General features: G+C 45.0%; 1 protein-coding gene across 2 annotated transcripts; it reads left to right on the forward strand.

Moving 5' to 3' along the window:
• Positions 1-1,382: 1,382 nt before the first annotated feature.
• NAGPA (N-acetylglucosamine-1-phosphodiester alpha-N-acetylglucosaminidase) lies at positions 1,383-16,272 on the forward strand (the record flags this gene model as incomplete). 2 transcript variants are annotated; one of them, XM_083372998.1, is made up of 11 exons in its annotated part: positions 1,383-1,495; positions 2,635-3,120; positions 4,309-4,448; positions 6,549-6,657; positions 7,297-7,425; positions 8,312-8,520; positions 9,516-9,563; positions 10,717-10,845; positions 11,850-11,981; positions 13,144-13,195; positions 13,367-16,272. In XM_083372998.1, the coding sequence occupies 11 exons, from the start codon at positions 1,383-1,385 to the stop codon at positions 13,611-13,613; spliced, it is 1,794 nt and encodes a 597-aa protein (XP_083229124.1). In that variant the 3' UTR covers positions 13,614-16,272. The 2 variants fall into 2 exon arrangements, with proteins under 2 accessions (XP_083229124.1, XP_083229123.1); XM_083372997.1 differs by having other exon boundaries at positions 11,850-11,966; positions 13,418-16,272.
• Positions 16,273-16,499: the final 227 nt, after the last annotated feature.

The raw sequence follows: 16,499 nt of genomic DNA on the forward strand, positions 1-16,499 counted from the left end.
GTTCAAGTAAGGGGCTGGGACCTTACAATTGTTAAAATAATCTGGCCTCCCAGTTGACTTTTTTTTTATATCTCGCCCTTCTCCGAAGACTCAGGGTGGCTTACAATCTAAGAAGCACAAATCAATGTGCTTAGCAATAGCCTTCATTCTATGTATATGCCTGCTTATTAGGGCCCACTGCTCCACCAAGGTTCTTCTTCTTCTTCTTCTTCTTCTTCTTCTTCTTCTTCTTCTTCTTCTTCTTCTTCTTCTTCTTCTTCTTCTTCTTCTTCATCCCACTTATATCCCACCCTTCTCCGAAGACTCAGGGCGGCTTACAATCTAAGAAGCACAAACCAATGTGCTTAGCAATAGCCTTCATTCTATGTATATGCCTGCTTATTAGGGCTTTCGCCCCCCCCCCCCCAGCGGCATTTTTTACAAAGTCAGCTTATTGCCCCCAACAATCTGGGTCCTCCCTTTGCTTGTCGGAAGGTCGCAAAAGGGGATCACACATGACCTCGGGACACAGCAACGGTCATAAGTACAAACCAGTTGCCAAGCATCCTAATTTTGATGATGGGGATGCTTCAAAGGTCATAGCTGTGAAAAACGGTCATAACTCACTTTTTCCAGTGCCGTTGTAATTTTGCATGGTCACCGAATGAACTGTTGTAAGTCAAGGGACACCTGTACTTCTTTGAGTTGTTCTACGCTTGGCTGGGGTCAGCTTTGATGGTGTCCAGCCTTCGTGGTCTTTGGCATCCTGGTTTCCTTTTACTGCAGACTCTTCCAAACAGAATCACTTTCTCCAGTAAATTCCCCCCACACGACATGGCCAAAGTGAGATGCCGTTTTGTGATTTTGCTTCTACAAACGAGTCTTCGTCAACCTTGACACTCTTTAAAGGCGTATGGACTTCAAATCTCAGACTGGACCAGCTGGGGAATTATGGGAGTTGAAGTTCCCACTTCTTAAAATGGCCAAATGGAGAAACCCCGTCTCCTGCATGCCTGAACGTCTATGGAGATTCTCAATCGCCAAAGATGCTTTTCCAAAAGGCAAATGGACTTTCTTGGTTGTTTTCTTTGAAAACGTTTCGCTTCTCATCCAAGAGGCTTCTACGGTTCTCAGTGAGGAACTGAAGAAGCTTACTGAATGAGAAGTGAAACGTTTTCAAACAAAAAAAGCCCAGTTGCCTTTTCGAAAAGCAACCTTGGAACCTACACATTTGAGCCTTTCTAAGGTTTCCCCCCATTCAAGCCTTGTAGTTCTCCCCGCTGGCCACCAGAGGGCAAACCCAAACGCCCACGCCTTCCTCCGCCCGGGAAGGACGATGTTCCCCGAGCCTCACGTGACCTCGGGTCATGTGATCAGCCTTTCGGCTCAATATGGCGGCCCCCATGAATTGCCTGTCGCGCATCTCAGGAAGCGGGTTCGGAGGTCTTGCCCTGGCCGCGTTTTTTGGGGGGCTGCTTCACTGCTTTGGGGGAGTTCACGGCAGCGCCGGAGCCTGGTAAGGAGGGTGAGCCAGGGGAGTGGAAGGGGGGCCCACCTAGCAGGGCTGGCGGGGTTTTTTTCCTTTTCCGCCTGAGGCAATTAGCATTTAAAGGTCGTCTTTCGTGCTGAAAAATAAGGCGATGTACGCCCTGTTCTGCGTTTCTAAAAGTATAATTAAAACAACAACAACAAATCTTTGCAGGGAGTCAATATTTTGCCCCGCAGAGAAATGCTTGAGCTACATAAGTTATTTTCAAACTGGTTTTTTTGGGCTATGTGTGTGTGTGCGTGTATAATATATGTCGTAATAATAACACTATGGTACACACTGGGTGTAAGATGCGGCTCCGTGATTATAAAGTTTGATAACTGTCTGTTTATGTATTTTATTTATTATTAGTTTTATAGCACATATTTGTTTTGTGATTATTCTACAACAGCATATATAATTCTCCAACATCCTATCTTCTTATAATGCAGATTGGGCTGAGAGGGACTGGCCCAAAGGCACCCAGCTGGTTGTCATACCTAAAGGAGAACTCGCTGTTTCTTAGTTTCTAGTCCAGTCCTGTAATCACTGCACAAAATTCGCTTTCTATAACAGTGATGAATAGAATAAGCCAGTTAAAAAAGAGATGGATTTTCAGTCTGGAGGGTGAAAAGGAAGACAAATCCAAAACCTGTTTATTATGCTTTACTTGCTACAAGTAGTGCTTGGCTTACAACTTTTTCTTTCGTGACTGTTTGAAGTTACAGCGGCACTGCAAAAGTGACTTACGAGCATTGCAGCCTCGCCATGGTCATGTGATCAAACTTAGGACACATAACAAATGGTTGCAGAGTCCAAGGTCAGGTGATCCCCTTCTGCTACCTTATGACAAGCAAAGTCAATGGGGAAAGCCAGATTCATTAAACAACCTTATTACTGATTTAACAACTGTTGAAAACTGCAGTGATTCACTTAGCAACAGCAACTGTGGCAAGAAAGATCATAAAGCTCACTTAACAGCTGTCTTACTTAGCAATGGAAATTTTGGGTGCAGTTGTGATTGTTAGTCGAGTATTACCTGTACTCACCTGGAGAGAACTTATCAGATAAAGCTTTTCATTCGTTTTCTTCTATCTGAACCTGCCCTGTTGCCTTTCAACTTTCAGGAATTCTTTGAATGATGACCTCTTGCTGCCTTATCTCCCTCCTCAGCATGGCCCCCGGCACCACCATCGGTACGTCCGAGATTGCCGGGGTCTCCTGCGTGGCAATGTGACGCATGAAACCTGGCCTAGCCACAATAGCACTACCTCCCCTCTGCCTGTTATATATAGATTTGTTTCAGACATCCCACCGCACCGTTCCAATCGCCGCCAGGTGTACGGCCACTTGACAGTTGTGCGAGACCCCCTGAGGACTTTTTCTGTGCTAGAGCCTGGGGGGCCGAGGGGCTGCCAATTCCGCCACAGAGCCACCGTGGAAGAGACAGTGAGCCAAAGTCAGTGCCTTGTGGCCCAGAATGGGGGCTATTTTCATACAAACACTGGCGCATGCATAGGGAATGTGGTCAGCAACGGGCAGCTGGTACAGTCCTCTGGCGGAGTGCAGAATGCTCAGTTTGGAATCCGGAAAGATGGCACTTTAGTCTTTGGGTAAGTGTTGGCATAGTTTTGTTTTTTTTACAACTGCAACTCCTTGTTTAATGGTCACAATTAAGACTGGCATCTGGATTCTTGAGGGAAGCAATTGTTAAGTGAAACTGTGACTCTGTGCATGATTTGTTCCTTTTTCATCACTGTTGTACAAGTCTTTGACTTACAGTCTTCTTTTTAGGACCGCTTGGCATTTCAGTGGCCTTTAAACAGCTGATTTGTGGTCCATAAAGGGCTTTTGGCCTTCATAAAATATTGCCACCCTGACCACATTTCAGACACTTGCCCTTTGCAACCACGTGCTGAGTCCTGCAATCACACAACCACAATCTGCAATATTTCTTTCCTCATTTCTGGCAGTTTTTTTGCTGGCTTCCAGAAGAATGGATTCACTTAAGGACCGTGTGATTTACTTGATAACCATAGTGATTTATTTAATGTCCACTCTCAAAAATGTTGGGAAAAAACCAGGTCTTGTCATGTGGGTGCCTCAACTTATGACTACAATTATTTACAACTGGATTTCTGGGTCCAATTGTAAATAGTAAAACTGGTATTGGTCATAGTCACTAATGAAGCAGTCACTAAACAAGGATTGCCTGTAACCGTTTTGAAGTAGGCCATGGAAAAATACAAAGAATACATATGAATGTTGCAGGTCATAACTGTGAGGTCGGACATAGAAGCAAGAATACCCGTGTATTAGGTAGAAGAACAACAAAGAAATGGAAAATGTCAAGCCACAAGGTAAACCGGGGGTCACACTCAGTCAGGCAGCATAAACGTTTGTTATAGCTAACCCCATAGGTCTCGCTTGTAGCTAACCACAAGCATAGGACAGGAAACATAGACGCTCGCAAGACACCTGCAGCCTTCCTGGAAACAAGGATGGACGATATTTAGGTGAAAGGGCATAAAGCGAAGGGGGGCTTAAAAGTTCATGTAACCAGTCAGAGTTTATAAACTGCCTCTACGTGTTTGGCTGTTTGTGAAGACTATATATGTGTATGCTTTTCCTTGAAACAGGGTTCAGATTGTTCAGTACAAACTGGGTCTGAACCTGCGCAATAAATCTTTACTACTTGTCCTGGAATGCTGACTCAGTCTGCCTTATTTCCTACCACAGTTTGGGCTTCTGTGGAATTTTTAATCTGGGTTTTATTTTATTTTTTTGGTTATCTCTTCCAGCTACCTCTCTGAGGAAGAGGTCTTTGCTACAGAGAACCCATTTGTGCAGCTTGTAAGCGGGGTGGGTTGGCTTCTGCGAGACGGAGAGGTCTACGTCAATCAGAGCCAAATGGCAGAATGCGACAAGACTCAGGAAACAGGTGATGCCACAGCGCTTGCCCCCCCCCCCCCAGAACTGCGGGAGAATGGTTCTAAACCAGGGCTCCCCAACCCCCGGGCCATTGACTGATACCGGCCCATGGCATGCCAGCAACCGCTCCGCACAAACAAGCAAAGCCCCATCCGTGGGATGCAGGCTGCACACAAAACCACACACTCTCCAGTCCATGGAAAAATCTCTCTCCACGGAACTAATCCCTGGTGCCCAACCTTTTGACTTGCCAGGGTTAGGGCTGAGTGAAGAGGAATTGTCTCGGGCTGCATATAAAATATATAAAAATCACATCATAACGTTGATGATGATGTTATCGAGTCGTTCTCACTCTTGGCGATTCTATGGGCCAAATCTCTGTCTTCCAATCTTGCACTCTTCTTTGACCAAGTGAGATTGGGAACTTTGGAAAGAGATTGAGATGGTTCAGGGTTTCCAAACTTAACGACTTTAAGACTTGTGGACTTGCAACTCCCAGAATTGCAGCTGGCTGAGGAATTCTGGGAGTTGAAGTCCACAGTCCTTAAAGTTACCAAGTTTGCCTGGTCTTCTTGGTAAATTCACAAAATGGCTGCTGGGATGGAGTTGGCCAATCTTAGAATTCCCCATTGTCCAATGACAATTATTGACGTTGCTTTTCCCACCCAATTCCTTGCAAGATGGTGGTGGTGTGGTTTTTTTTGCCACCTGCTTTAGTGTAGTCTTTTTGTTCATTCAGTTGAAAAGGTGCCTTGTTTTCACTATGTTAGGATGCAACAACCTGCAAATTTTATTTCCCAAGAATAATTATAGCACCTAGAAGCCTGATAAAGATTGTAGGTCTTGCAATGAGCATCAACTTTCCATTGAAAAAAAATGAGTTCAGATGGTTAGAGACCTGTTGTGTGGCAAGGAAAATGGTGGTGGGCCGGGCCCCTCCAATTAAATCAAGCCCAGCCTCACAGTTGCCCCCCAGGATGACATCCCCCCCTCAGGTTTGTCTGTCTACCAAAATGAGGAATGGAAGGAATAGAGAGAGTCCACGACTTGCAACCATTTGTTTAGTGACCATTTGAATTACAGTGGCACTGAACAAAAATTACTTGCAACTGGTCCTTCCACTCATGACTGTCATCCCAGCATCTCCCTATCATGTGACCCCAGTTGCTTGGCAGCCAGCATGTATTTACAACGGTTGCAATGTCCCATAGTGACTTTCCAACAAGCAAAGTCAATGGGAGAAGCTGCATTCGCTTAGCGCCCATAGGATTTACTTAACAGCAGCAATGGCAAAAAAGCTTGTAAAATTGGGTATTGTAACATTTAACAACTGCCTTGCTTAGCGAGGGAAATTCTGGTCCCATTTGTGGTTATAAGTTGAGAATTACCTATAGTCTTAGAGGTTGGCTTAGCTTAGTTTTCCCTTCCTTCTCCATCCATCAAGTTAAGTTTTGGCCTGATGTCCTGAAGAGCTTTCAGGTAGTTCCAAGATGGTAGCACTCCTGCCAGATTGATGATTGGCTCAACCTAACCAACTGAGATTCAAGGTACTAGTAATGGTGTTTAAAGCCCTACATGGCAGGGCTCCGGAGTACCTCAGGGAACACCTGCTGCCGGCATCAACCTCCCTGCGCCCTGTGCGTTCCCACAGAGAGGGACTCCTCAGGGTGCCACCGATCAGAGAATGTCGTCTGGTGGCCCCCAGGGGGAGGGCCTTCTCTGTGGGCGCCCCGGAACTATGGAATCAGTTACCGGTAGAGCTCCGGATGGCACCCGATCTTCGCTCCTTTCGCCGCGATCTGAAGACGTTTTTGTTTGTACAAGCCGGCCTGGCCTGATGGGGGATTGGTGGGGCTTTTATTCTTGTATTTTTATTGTTGTATTTTTGGGGTTTTTATAAATGTAGTGTATTAATTGTTTAATCTTCTAAACTAAACTATTTAATCTTCTTTTAATATTTGTAACTTTGTATTTTATTCTTGCCCTGTGCACCGCCCTGAGTCCTTCGGGAGAAGGGCGGTATAGAAATATTAATAAAATAAAATAAAAATAAAAATAAACGTTCTTATCTTGGCTGTTTGAAACAACATATCTCTTTTCCCGCCGGCAGGGACCTTTGACCGTTTTGTCAATACTGTATCTGCCAGGACAGCTGTGGGGCATGACCGGCAAGGACAACTCATCTTGTTTCACGCTGACGGGCAGACAGGCATCAGAGGGTATGTCCTGTAGCTTTGTGACGCTTTCTTGCAAGGAGATTGGAGATCTTTCTGGAGGGAAGGGTCTCCTGCATCCCAACTGCTGAGAAAAGAAAGAAACGTTGATGGTGTGTCTTGAGTTGGACCATCACATTAAGCCAAGACTTGATTTGTTGAGTGAATTGCAGGGTTAGCTAACAGGACTCAGTTCATTTCTTATTCGCAGTAGTATAACCAACATCTGGAGAAGACTCCTGCAAGTCCCTTGGACTGCAAGGCGATCAAACCGGTCAGTCCTAGAGGAGATCAACCCTGACTGCTCTTTGGAAGGCCAGATCCTGAAGTTGAAACTCAAATACTTTGGCCACCTAATGAGAAGGAAGGACTCACTGCAGAAGAGCCTAATGCTGGGAAAGATCGAGGGCAATAGAAGAAGGGGACGACAGAGAATGAGGTGGCTGGATGAAGTCACTGAAGCAGTAGGCGTGAGCCTAAATGGACTCCAGAAGATGGTAGAGGACAGGAAGGCCTGGAGGAACATTGTCCATGGGGTCGCGATGGGTCAGACATGACTTCGCAACTAACAACAACAACAAACCAGCAGCTGTTTTTTCCACTGGTCAGATTCTTATAACCATCTCTTGTTTCTTGCAACTGCAGCCTGAACCTCTGGGAAATGGCAGATTTTCTGAAGGAGCGTGGCGTTGTGAATGCAATTAACCTGGACGGTGGAGGATCATCTACGTTCGTCGTCAATGGAACTCTTTCTAGCTACCCTTCGGATCACTGGTGAGCATTCTCTGCTGTGGTTTTTCTGGAATAGCCCGATTGCCCGGTGTTTGGATTGCACATTTTTCCCACAGTACCACAATAAGCTTCACGCTTCATGTTAATGGCCGCACAATAATGGTGGGCAGCCCAAGGACACAATTTGGTTAGGAATTGTCCATTTTACCCTTGACCCCATTCCCCACAAGTTCCAAAAATAATAATTAAATAGACCTCCCCCTCCCAAGGAGCTCTGTGGTTATTAGTGGCTCGTGGTTTGCATTGTGCACTCCTTATTGCATGGATTTGTCATCTTTTCTGCAATTGCTGTGAATTTTATATTTTTTTTGTCTGTATGTTTCATTATTTTTAACCTTGTTAGCCACCTAGCGTTATGGATGTGAGTTAGCAATAGCTCTTAGACTTATATGCCGCTTCACAGTGCTTTATAGCTCGCTGTAAACAGTTAACAGAGTCAGCCTTTTGCCCCCAACAATCTGGATCCTCATTTTACCAACCTCAGAAGGATGGAAGGCTTGAGCCGGTCAGGATCAAACTTCTGGCAGTGGGCACACTCAGCCTGCAATCCTGCATTCTAACTACTGGGAGGGAAGGAAGGAAGGAAGGAAGGAAGGAAGGAAGGAAGGAAGGAAGGAAGGAAGGAAGGAAGGAAGGAAGGAATTTATATTCCGCTTCACAGTGCTTTACAGGATTGAACTGCTGGCAGTTGGCAGAGTCAGCCTGCAATACTGCATTCTAACCACTGCGCCACCACAGCTCCTGAGTTAGATGGCAGTATACATTAAGTACATAAACAACACAGGCGCCTGCCACAGGCTCAGCTGAAGATAAGGGGGTGCGGCTGTGTCTTTAATTCCATCCGGCTTTCTTTCTTCTTTCTTCCCAGCGTGTTTGACTCTACCTGGCGCTGCCCTCGGAGCGTTTCAACCGTCCTGTGCGTGCACGAGCCTGCCTGCCAACCTCAAAACTGCAGCGGGCAGGGGCACTGCGTGCTTGGACGTTGCCACTGCCATGGAGCCTTCTGGAGCGGGCCAGCCTGCGACGTGCTGGACTGTGGCCCTTCCAACTGCACTCTGCATGGAATGTGCACGGAGAGTAAGGCTCTGCCTTTGAAAGGATCCGAGTGAAAACCGGTCTTCCTTGGGGGGCTGGGGTGGGGTTTGCCTTGAGTAAAGGGGGCCCTTTGTTCATTGCAAATCGGCACCCTTGGATTTTGAGGCTGGGTGCAGAACTCCAGCTCTGAAAAGCGAGGCTTCGTGGAGGGAGAAAAAAAACAGAATAACAGAATTGGAAGGGACCTTTGAGGTCATCTAGTCCAACCCCCTCCCGTACTCGAGCAGGAGATCCTATATCCACGGTATGTGCTTCCTGGTAGGATCTTCCCTCTCCTTCCTAGCTTTTTTCAAGGAAAACATCAGAAACGGAAGGAGGAACATAGGCTGGCAGTTGCGGCTCTTTTTTGGGATTGATCCTATTTTGTTAAGTTTATCAAAATATTAAATAGAAAGAAAAATGAAAACAGTGGGAAAATATGGGAGGGAAAGAGGAAAAAGTGTGGGGTAAAGCAGAAAGGGGGGGGAAGGGCATTGACCTTGACTCTTTTTGCTGCAGTAGAATAAGGTAATAACATACAACCTCCACTTTTTACTTTTACAGAATAGTATGCGCCCGCCATTTCTGTGACAACAAGCCTATCTAATTAGCAAAACCCAACGTCCAAGTTTCATTTTGTTTTCCCTCACCCTAAGCTCAAAGTTCAAAAGCCGTTTCCGAGTAGAAACAAAATTAACTGATGGTTGCCAGTCTTTTCCAAAGCCTTCGGCTAGCCCCCTGCACCCACTCGTTCTGAAGCACAGCCCCAGAGCACCCCACTGCTGCCCCCTCTTCACTGCCTTCCCAGAAGGCAACAGCTTTGTCGAAGGGGGGCAGCCTTCTGCAAATCCACCTTGCCCCTTATTTGCTCATCCTCCACCTGTCCTCCTTGACCTGGATCAGACTCTGGTTCTTAATCCTGTCCCAAATCCCGTCCCGTTCTCTGACCTTACTACATAAGTTCACCATTTCTCCTTGTGTCGCTGCCTTTCTTGCAGTGGGATGCGTCTGTGACGCTGGTTGGACGGGTGAAAACTGCAGCCAAGGTAACCCTCTTTTCTCACTTAACTGTCTTAGCATTGATTTGTTTTGCTGGATTGATGTCTCTCTTCATTGCTCAGGGCGATAGGAATAAAAGAGCTGAACTCCGTGATACAGAAGGAGAGTGGATTAAAGGGAGAACGGCCAGCAGGGTGAATACCCTTCCACAACTCTATGGAAGGCTGAGGAATTCTGGGAGCTGAAGTCCACAAGTCTTAAAAGTTGCCAAGGTTGGAGACCCTGCCGTAGAGTATATCCACCTCTGAAACGGGGTGTGCAATCATTTGGCAAATGATAGAGCTGGAAGAAGGCAGAAGAGTATAACAGGATTGAATATGGGAACTCCAACTCCTCCTCTCTTGAGCTTTCAAAAAAGGCAACTAAGAGAGACTTGATTCTTCAATATCATGCACAGCATGAAGAAAATGGATGTATATTTTTTGCTTATCCAGTCATGTATATTTTTTGCTTATCCGGATGGCTCCCGATCTTCGCTCTTTCTGCCGTGATCTGAAAACCTATTTATTTGAACAGGCCGGCCTGGTTTAAGGGTTTGGGGTATTTTTAATTATTTATTGTTAGGGCTTAATTAATTTAATCTTACTTTTAACTTTTGTATGTAGTTCTTTTATTGCCCTGTACACCGCCCTGAGTCCTTCGGGAGAAGGGCGGTATAGAAATTCAATAAAATAAATAATAAATAAATAAATAAATAAATAAATAAATAAAATAAACATTTATATATTTTTAAAGCATGGAACTTAAATCCCAAGTATTATGGGACTTCATTTGGTTTAGAGCTAACTTTAAAATTATTAGGGAACACTGGATGGGGAAGCTACTGTATATAAACTGAAAGAAAAACCTCACTCCCATCTAGCACTGATGATGTTACCTAGTTGGGTAATGAAATGTTTGCAAGAAAAACAACCAAGCTCAGAGAGCATCAAAATCTCCACAGTTCAGCCCTGAGCTACAGAGGTTCCCTTCTTTTGGATTAGAGAAATTGTCAAACAAAATGCCAGCCTTAAGCATTGTCCTACATTCTTTCAAAATCCTGTGTGTGTGTGTGTGTGTGTGTGTGTGTGTGGTGACTAACGAGTGCCATCAATTCTGCTTGCCACCCACAGTCCTGATTGTGCCTTTCCCTTCCTTTAGCTTGCACCAAGGGTACCTATGGGGACAGCTGTGCTCAGAAATGCCTCTGCCGCAACAACGGCACCTGTGACCCTGTGCACGGATCGTGCACTTGCCCAGCGGGCTTCCAAGGGATCCTCTGTGAAGAAGGTGAGGGATTTGGAGCCGGTTCTGTGGCTCCCCACAAAAACCTGTGGCTTAATACTAGCACAAGTAACAGGGCTCAGGCTAATCCATAAACGCAGAAGGTTGAAGTTACAGGGGGTCCTCGACTTACAGCCCCAACTCAGTCCCAGATTTCTGTTGCTAAGCAGGACAGTGGTTAAGTGAGCTTTGTCCCAGTTTACGACTTTTCTTGCCACCATGGTTAGGGCAATCGCTGCAGTTGTTAAATTAGCAACAACGGTTGTTAAGTGAGTCTGATTTCCCCATTGAAGTTGCTTGTCAGAAGGTCCCCAAAAGGTGACCACGTGACCCCCCAGGACACTGCAACCGTCATTAATAGGAACCGGTTGGCAAGTATCCAAATTTTGATTACGTGACCCTGGGGATGCTGTAACGGTTGTAAGTGTGAAAAACAGTCATTAGTCACTTTTTTCAGTGCCGTTGTAACTTTGAATGGTCACTGAATGGTTATAAGTCGAAGGCTGCCCGAACTGAGGACAGCATCTTAAGGCAGGCTGAACTTGACTTCCAACTCCTTTATCCTGGCTTCTTGCTGATCTGGGGAGATATAATGCCTGTTTCTTCCAACTCTTTTATCCTGGCTTCTTGCTGATCTATGGGGATTTAATGCCTGTTTCTTCCTATTCCTTTATCCTGGCTTCTTGCTGATCTATGGGGATATAAGGTCTGTTTCTTCCAACCCCTTAATCCTGGCTTCTTGCTGATCTGGGCAGATATAATGCCTGTTTCTTCCAACTCTTTTATCCTGGCTTCTTGCTGATCTATGGGGATATAAGGTCTGTTTCTTCCAATTCCTTTATCCTGGCTTCTTGCTGATCTGGGAGGATTTAATGCCTGTTTCTTCCAACTCCTTTATCCTGGCTTCTTGCTGATCTGGGGAGATATAATGCCTGTTTCTTCCAACTCTTTTATCCTGGCTTCTTGCTGATCTGTGGAGATATAATGCCTGTTTCATCATTATTTTGCAGCCTGTCCTGTCGGACGATTCGGACCCAACTGCCAGCAGACCTGTCAGTGCTCGAACAAGTGTTCCTGTGATCGGAGGACGGGCAGTTGCAATATTTCTCTAGACTCCACCATCTTGGGTGAGTTATCTAGAGGTACATGCTGACTGTAGAGGTAGTCCTCGGAAAAAACTGTTTTTTAACTACTTGAGGATCCAACTCAAATTGCTGGCCTCTCCAGATCAAAAGTCTCTTGGTTTGCAAAGCCCAGAATGTTAATTTTCTCTGCTTGGCTCCTCGGAGGATTGTTGCCACGCAAGAATGAGCAAAGTTTAGGTTTGGATGCAAAGTTAACACACTGGTCTTTAGGATCACGATGGCAAATTCATTTGTACATTTTGAAAAACTGTCCTAGCAGTAAGAGTAGGCAGTCCTCGACTTAAACTGTTTGTTTAGCGAACATTCAGACTTGCGATGACACTGAAAAAAGATAATTTAGAACCAGCCTTTATCTAGCCCAGGTGTAGGCAACCTTGGCTCTTTTATGACCAGTGGACTTCAACTCCCAGAATTCCTGAGCCAGCATGGGGGAACTATGGCCCCTTCATAACTTGTGGACTTCAACTCCCAGAATTCCTGAGCCAGCATGGCTCAGCTTGGAAACCTCTCCCTTTCCCCTCAGCATGGCTGGCTCAGGAATTCTGGGAGTTGAAGTCCACAAGTCATAAAAGAGCCAAGGTTGCCTGCCCCTGACATATCCCAAGTACATTTACGTTTGCTTCATTTAGCATCTGTCTGAAGTTACAGCAGCCCTTAGTCCTCACACTTAATGCCCACTGCAGCATTCCTACAGTGACACAATCAAAATTGGGGCACTTGGCAGCCCACATGTATTTACAACCATTGCCGTGTCCCTGGTCACTTTAGCGCACGTTGCGAACTTCGCGGTTGATTTCTGACATGGTCAGTGGGTGAAGCCGGATTCGCTTAATAACACGTGACTCAATTGCAGTGATTCATTTAACAACCACGGCGTAAAAGGTTGTAAAATCAGGCATGATTCATTTAACAACCGCCTTGCTTAGCAACAGGTCCCAAATGTAGTCGTACGTCGAGGGATCCCTGTGGCGGAGCCCAAACAGATCACTCTTGTACCAATGAATATGCTGGACAGGGGATCGATTAAGCTTCTCACAGAAAGAGAGCTTCACTTGTTCTCCAGATCCGTATTTTTTTGTGGTTTGGTTCTGAACCAGGAAATAGACCCCTTTCTCACTTTTCCTGACCTCGTTCGTTTCTTTTTTTCCCCTTTTTTTAGCTGAGCCATGCCTCCTACGTGCTACCTCAAAGGAAGCGTTCCTTTTTCCCGAGTAAGTTACACACTTTTGCTTGCTGATAAAAGTCCTTGCAAGTTCTTGGCGGTTTTCCCAGCCTCCCATGGAGGGAAATAAAAGTGCAAAAATTTTAATCTGTAGCTTGATGGGGTGGCACCTTTAAGGCTGTCTCTGTCCTCGCTCATGAGTTGTGTATTGTTCTTGTAGGAAAGCCTGGATCGCAATAGTTGTCGTTTTGCTTTTATTGCTTTTGCTCAGCGTGTTGTTGAACATCATACTGGCTTGCCGCAGCTGCACCAACAAGCGTCACAAAAACGGCCAGTATGCCTCTATCCCCCTGGAAGAGATAAATGGGGGGACCAAAGACCGGGGTCTGGCAGCAGCTTGGGAGGTCGACGATCCCTCCGAGACCGCCTGGGACTCGAATCAGACCGAAAGTGTGAAGTTGCTGTGATCAAAAAAGTTTCTCTTCCATGGAGCAGAAACCTCGGGAGATGCCACTATTTTTCAATGTAGATGTTTGGCTCCATCGCTCGGCAATCGGTTGCCGTTTTGCCCTGTTGCCTTAATTGGAACCAGTGGCCTAGGAGGGGCCTGGGACAGGGGGAGCTTCCATACTGGTATGGAAATATTTTGTCCCATCAAGTTTTGGAGAGAAGGTCAAAGGTGGTCCCCAGAGCTGTCCATCTCCCGAATGCTTCAAGAGAACTAGAGAGCAGTATCTTCATAGTGGAAATGCTGTGGAACAGGGGTCTTCAAACTTGGCCAATGGAAGACTTGTGGACCTCAACTCCCAGAATTCAGCCAGCGTGCACACTGGTTGAGGAATTCTGGGAGTTGAAGTCCACAAGTCTTCGATTGGCCAGGTTTGAAGACCCACCCACCCCCGATGTAGAAGCACGCACAGATGATTTTGAGAGACAGGAAACTTTTTTTTTTGGAGGATTCCTCCTGATTTGCAACATTCAAAAATCTCATCCCAAAACGTTTACAGGTAGTCCCTTGGTTTGCGACCGAGGATTTAGTGACTGTTCGCATTTGCAAGGCACTGAATAAAGTGACAGGTTTTCACGCTTAACGACCGTTGCAGCGTCCCCATGGTCACGGGATCCAAATTCGGGCGCTTGGCAACTGGCCTGTATTTATGACAATTGCACTCTTTCTTCTTGGTCACGCGATCACTGTTTGCAGCCTTCCCAGCCGGCTACTGACAAGCCAAGTCAATGGGGGAAGTGTGATTCACTTAACAACCAAGTGATTCACAGTTATGACAATTCACTTAACTGTGACAGAAAAAAAAGGTAAAACGGGGCAAAATTCCTTACCTGCCTTGCGTAGCAGTAGCAATTTTGGGCTCAATTATGAAGCCGAGGACAACCTGTAGTATATAATTTGTCCTCCACCTCACGCACCTTCCTGTCCTTCACACATTCCTGAAAAAAAAGGGGGGGGGGACTTGTTCTCTGGACATCTTTGGACCACAACTTTCATCATCCCGTAGGGTGGCTTGGCCACAAAAAGCTAATGGGCTTTGGAGCCAGCCAGCTTTGGGAATGCTGCCGTTTCTCTAAACCAGAGATAAGCTACCTTGACGACTTGGAAGATGCGTGGACTTCAACGCCCAGAATTCCCCAGAAAGACCTCGGAGGTCCCTTCCAGCCCTGTGGTTCTCTGCGTATGTCTTACGTAGAGGTGCCTTTGTTTTTTATGAACGATCGGATACGGTTCATTACTGTTACAGGAGTTGCCTTTTTCTTCCTCTTCTCTTGGATGTAACCATTGGGAACCAAAACCTGCTTTTTTCCCCAAGATGATTTAGCGCATCCTTCAACGTAAACTTCTATCAATCTAGGAATATGTTTTTATCGGTTGAAATAAAGGAATCCTGTTTCCTTAACCCAGGTGTTTCTCAACTTCAAACTGTGGAGACTTAAAACTCCCAGAATTCCCCAGCCATCTTTAAGCTGTGTGGACTTCAGCTTTAAACTGTTCATGACGCCATTAGCATGCTGGCTGGGGAATTCTGGGAATTCATGACGCCATTAGCATGCTGGCTGGGGAATTCTGGGAATTGAAGTCCACACAGCTGAAAAGTCGCCAAGGTTGAGAAACACTGCTTTAACGCATAGGAGGCAACCTTCTGAACATGTAGCCGGGAATTGGACAACTTGCCACAGCCAACTCACCACAGCACAGTTTGCTGCGTGACAATTTAACAATTCTATTTAATTATTTAAAATAAAAATTGATTTTTACCATTCACATTTCATTCTGTCCCTCCTTTTGCAGCTTTTAATGCTTCTGTTACATCATTTCTTTGATATTAGTGTAACTCTTGTCCCACGGCGAGTTTTGCCGTGGCCAATTGCCACAGACCTCATGTAGCCAACACAAAGTATCAAAATTATCTAGGCTTGTATATTTGATATTTGTAGATCCATTTTTACTCAGTGGAATTGCAGAAAAAGTTTGGAATTTATCTGCAACCTTTTTTAACTGCATTTTTCCCCAAAAATGACTTATTCAATATAAATTACTTGACTGTATTTTTTTTTTACTCCCTCTTGCTGATTTAGAAAAATACATTGTCTTTTTATATATATATTTCCCAATGTAGAGAAGAAAAATAACTGGTGGAAAAGGTTTCATGGATGAGATTGTGATACTGGTTACTGTTGTTTAACAAGCCAGGATTCCTAGGTTAAAATGTGATAAAAATAGAGTCACTAATTTTATTCTGCAGGCTAGAATAATAAGAGATGCAGACAGTGTTGACTAATCTTTTTTATCAGAGATTTCTGAGAAATGTATGTTAATCTCTTAAAGTGTTTTTTAAGTAATATATTTGAAAAGATGTACATTTTCTTAAGATAGCAATAGGAGTATCATTTAATAATATATTTTGAAGCAAAAATTAATTCTTTCTGAGCCAGCCTTTTCGATGCACTTTGATCTCATATTTCCTTTTTGTATTTTCGCACCACTCAAGTGAAAAGTGGAATTTCTGGGCCACGTTTGAAAAGTTAGACTCTTTTAAGTCCCTCTAGAAAATAAAGCCTCAAGGAGACTTTGCTTTGTGGTTTACACGAGAATAAACTTTTTATAGAAATAAATTCACATTCTGCTTGCTTCACTCTTTGCTTCCTTGTGATTTAGTGGACTGAAAGGGGGGGGGGGGAAAGAGGCATATTCTGGCTTAAATAAAATGGGAAGATTTCCCACCATCCAATCAGAACTGAAGAAGCTTCTTGGAGAGAATTGAAACGTCTTTCAAGGAAGAAACAAGAAAGTCCAGTTGCCTCTTGGAAAAAAAAAACACCTTTGGGATGGGAAGAGGAAA

The sequence above is a fragment of the Vipera ursinii genome, assembly GCF_947247035.1.
Source record: "Vipera ursinii genome assembly, chromosome: 13".
NCBI classification, from domain to species: Eukaryota; Metazoa; Chordata; class Lepidosauria; order Squamata; family Viperidae; genus Vipera; species Vipera ursinii.